Source organism: Lissotriton vulgaris, chromosome 1_1 (assembly GCF_964263255.1).
Source record: "Lissotriton vulgaris chromosome 1_1, aLisVul1.2, whole genome shotgun sequence".
Lineage (NCBI taxonomy): Eukaryota > Metazoa > Chordata > Amphibia > Caudata > Salamandridae > Lissotriton > Lissotriton vulgaris.
Window position 1 is genome coordinate 1,027,776,175 of NC_141685.1, and position 4,524 is coordinate 1,027,780,698.

Consider the following 4,524-nt stretch of genomic DNA (forward strand, 5'->3'; position numbering starts at 1 on the left):
GGCAGATTTGAGTGGAGAGGAGTGAAGTGGCGTGTCTTTGAATAGCGTACAGTGTTGTGGAGTGTCGTTGAGGGAGTAGTGTTGAAGAAAGGAAGACCATAGAGTTGAGTGGCATAGAGTGGAGCACAGTGTCAGAGCTGAGTAGAGTGGTAGAGTGGAGTGGCAGAGAGTATCGTGGAGTGGTGTAGAGCAGAGTGAAGTGGCGTGGAAGGTATCACGTATAGTGGAGTAGAGTGTTGTAGAGTAGAGTGGAGTGCAGTGGAGAAGATCGTCATAGAGTGGAGTAGTGTGTCATAGAATAGAGTTGAATAAAATGGCATGGAGTGGCATACGTAGAGCGCCAGAGTGGCCTAGGTTGGTGGAGAGTACATTGGTTTTGAGTAAAGTGGTGTTGAGTGCATTGGTATAGAGTGCAATGGCACAGATTAGCGTAGAGTGTAGTAGCATAGAGAAGAGTAGTGCAGAGTAGATTGCAGTGGCATAGAGTGAAGTGGAATAAAGTGCAGTCATGCAGAGTAGAGTTTCAAAGTACAGGGATGAAGGGTGGAGTGGTGCAGAGAGCAGTGATGCAGAGTATAGTGGTGCAAAGTAGAACAGAGTGGTGTAGAGTGCAATGGAGTAGAGTGGCATAGAATGGAGTTGTGTAGAGTGCAGTGGCATACAGCAGAATGTTGTAGAGTATAGTAGTGTAAAGTGCAGAGGTGCAGAGTAGTTGGAGTAGAAGATGAAGTGGCGTAGGGTGCATTGGTTTTAAATAAAGTGGTGCAGAGTGCATTGGTGTAAAATGCAGTGGTTTAAAGTACAGTGGCATAGCGTAGACTGCAGTGGTGTAGAGTAGAGTGGTATACAATGCAGGGGCTCATACTAGATTGTTTCAGAGTAGAGTGGAGCGGTGCAGAGTAGAGTATAGCGGTGCATGGCAGATCGCAGTGGCATAGAGTAGAGTGGCACAGCATTGATTGCAGTGGCACAGAGTAGAGTGGAGTAAAGTAGCATAGAGTGTAGTGGCACAGAGTGCAGTAGCATCGAGTGCAGTGGTGTAGAGTGTTTCAGAATAGAGTGAGGTGGTGTAGAGTATAGTGTTGCGAAGTAGAGTGGAGTAGTGTAGAGTGCAGTGGTGCACAGTAGATTAGAGTGGCGTCAATTACATTGGTGTAGAGTCCAGTAAAGTGGCATAGCGTGGCGTATAGTAGAGTGCAGTGGCATAGAGCCTTCTGTTCTACACATGAGTACCTCATGAATCCCTGTTCTAAAATACCGGGTGCATATTGCGTTGGTTATCAGTTCCTATACAGCTCTTCGATCCCTCAGGTGAACTGAGCCTCCTGTGCTCCCGCTCCGTAACTTTACAATGGTGATGTCAGACCCTTTCCTCTCAGTTGCGACAACAAATCCCTCTCTCGCTGTGTTGTTGTTGTACGAACTACGCATGCGTTCCCTCCTAACCCACCTCCATTGACCGGCGTGGGACGGTTCACCCATTGCCCTTATATGGAAACTGGAAGTACCGCAGCCTGTGGCACTGAGAGTACTTCTAGTGGACCCCACCCACTTGACGTCAAGAGTTCCTAAATAGTCATGGAAACAGTCGCGGTGCGCGTACCGCAGTTGACACGTCACGATCGTGGCGCGCGTCGCCATTCTGTGACCAAGGCCGGATGATACCACTGTTAGAAATAAATAGGGGGACTCGCTGTTTTGAAAGTGCTTAAAGTATATTTCCCACATGAATTCAAAGCTACTGCGACTGGTATACTTGTATACTCAAGTATTAAACTCCTTGAAGATGCATATTTATACTCCATGCACTGTACGCGTCTCACTGCACATTGTATGAAAATTAAGTTGCCCCATTCCCTTTCGTAACGTCCAGTCTCCAATCACCTCGTCGTAAAATGGTAAAATGGCCGCTGGGGAAGTTACAGCGCGCGACACCGGATGCAAAAGCGCGAGCTCGTGGCGCTCCGCCCAATCAGTCGGCGTCACTGCGGGGTATATAAAGGCATGAGGGCGGGTGCGCGTGTAGTCGCTGTATTGGCATCACGAAGACCAGTTCTTACGTCAGCCAAATCTGCAATCTGAGCCATGGAAGTTCAGAAGGAAGCACAGCGTATCATGACTTTATCTGTCTGGAAGATGTACCACTCACGGGTACAGCGCGGTGGTATGCGCCTCCACCGCAGTCTGCAGCTCTCGTTGGTAATGCGCAGCGCCCGCGAGGTGTATCTGTCCGCGAGGCTGGAGGACGACCAGGAAGAGAACGGAGATGGGTGCGCGCCAGCGGCCGACGAGCCAGCTGTAGCCGAAGAGCAGAAATGCGCACCCGCTGCCGAGACACCGGCGTGTGAAATGTACGAAGAAAACTGCACGCCCTCCTCGCTACCTCAGCGCGAAGAGGGCACGTACACAATGTCGCCTGGCACTGTCTCGATCCCATCCGGTTCCCCGAACCCTGGGGAATCGGCGTCAGGACTCCTAACCACCGGCCAAGACGACGCCGGTAACTACCCGCATGTGGTAGAGCCAGAACCAGCAATGTCCGAACCCATGGAAGAAGACGAGACTGTGTCTGTCTCACCGGCGTCTGTGCGCCTGGCCCGGCCAAACCGCAAACGCCGCAGCTGTACTCTAAGCCGCCGGGGGGCTGCGGAGGAAGCAGAGCTGGTGCCCTCGAAGAAGGCGCGCCTGGGGGATGAACACGAAGCTCCCCCACAGCCGCAGGAAGGCGCTTTCCCCAGCCTAGCAAAGGTGCTTCAGAGCGGCATAGGGGCTGTGTTGGGGTCGACCCCTCCTGGAGGCTGTCGAGGTGGTGGAGGTGGAGCCTTCAGTATCGTTGTGCGTGCCGTGGTGGCTTTCTGAAGGGGTCCGGTGCCATAAATGCCAGGCCTGCAGCCACCCGCCTAGGGCAGGAGCGCAGAACGCCCCAATGAGAAGGGGGTTATCGGACCACCTGGCCCGGAACATCAGACAAGGAGCCACAGCCGCGAGGTCAGCCCCGAGAAGGGGCCAGAAGTGGTGCAACTCGACACGGCCCGGGCAGCCCAATCCGCCCGCCATATGCCCTGCCAGGAGGCTACGAGTGACATGAATTGCCCCCAGTGGCCAGTTTGTATGACAGTTGACAAAAACAATCGCATCATCCTTGCGACGGAGTGGCTTTGAAGACCAGCCATGGTTTTCCTCAAACGCCCAGAACCGAAGGCACGACAGTGGTGCCAAGCAAACTGGTGGCAGTCGGCCAAAGGACTGAACGGAGGTGGGGGCGAAGTGTTGTCCGCAAACCTTCCGCCCCTAAATCATCTCTGAGAAAAGTGACTCCAAAGTGAACTGCTTGAAGTATCAACAGAAGAGGATCAGAAAATGAACTGTCTACGGGTAACTTGCCTCGCCAGAGAGGCACAAGTGACAATAACGTACCCGGCGCTGCTTTCCCCTCTACAGTGGGACTAAACTGTCTAACAAAGCAGCCGAGAAGGGAAATGGCTAAAGACACTGACAGACAAGGCGCGATAGTCTTGTCGACAATTGTACGGTGACATCTGGTTTAAGAGAAACCACCAGCAGAGTCGCACGAGAAGCACAGTGAAAAACTATCCTCGGTGACTAGGCTGACAACGAAACCGCCTGGACCGAGGCGTCTCCGAACGGAAGGTCACAAGGGGCGCCAAACTGAACACTCAAATCAAAGGGACTAATGAACCTGTTACGTGACCAACGACGCCCCCACCCAAAATATGCCTCAAAGACACTCTAGACTGCTGGTGCGGCCGAGGTCCACCCGGGTGTGTAAGTGGGTTTCCTTCCATGCCCAGGATGACGCATCCTGCGTGACTCCTGCGCTGGCGCCCGCGCATCCGGCCGAGCCGGTCTGACTCACACCCTTCTTCCTGCACGGGGCGGGGGCGCCCAGGGCGGGTGATGCAACAGCAGATCACATTCCTGCCGAGTCCGGCCCTTCGCAGCTGCTGATTCACTGGGGCCTGGTCATGGGTGGCGACAAATCCCCCCCGCTCTTCAGGGGAGGGGGGTCGTGAGGTGTGAAGACCCAAGTTTGGTGCCAACTACGTTCTTGTGCATATTTGATTGTTGTGTGTTCGTCTGAACTGCTATCAATTAAGCAATGTAAGGCATGCTAAAACTGGTATCGTTGTTCTTGTGTTAACTATTTGGTTAAATGCCGTCCATGTGATATGGCGGAATTATGCCTTCTAAGATTGACCACCTGAAATTCCGTTTATTTTTATGCATATGTCTATTTTTTATGGAAATAAATTTCTATTTTTGTAATTCCGTTTGTCTTTAATCATGTGTCCCAAGACGTGAGATGACAAAAGGTGTACGGGTGGCGGGAAGGGGTGGTTGGGCACAATTTCAAGTCGGGGGTGGATATGGTATCATCGCTATTTGCTGGATACTGTCCCTAAGGTCATCACAAGAGTTCCTAGACGCAATGAAAGAGTATATATGTGGTGCATTATCATTTGGGCTTCTCACGAAAGTAGTCGCTGACTTAAATCCCCGCAT

The 4,524-nt window shown here is 52.3% G+C and overlaps 1 protein-coding gene across 1 annotated transcript; it reads left to right on the plus strand.

Annotated features, from left to right (window-relative positions):
• Positions 1 to 2,031: 2,031 nt before the first annotated feature.
• Positions 2,032 to 4,287, plus strand: IER2 (immediate early response 2). Its single transcript, XM_086961920.1, has one exon. The coding sequence runs from the start codon at positions 2,086 to 2,088 to the stop codon at positions 2,857 to 2,859; it is 774 nt and encodes a 257-aa protein (XP_086818046.1). The 5' UTR covers positions 2,032 to 2,085; the 3' UTR covers positions 2,860 to 4,287.
• Positions 4,288 to 4,524: the final 237 nt, after the last annotated feature.

Excerpts from the sequence above, each read along its gene's own strand:
- IER2 (XM_086961920.1), top strand. The coding sequence starts at position 2,086 with ATGGAAGTTCAGAAGGAAGCACAGCGTATCATGACTTTATCTGTCTGG.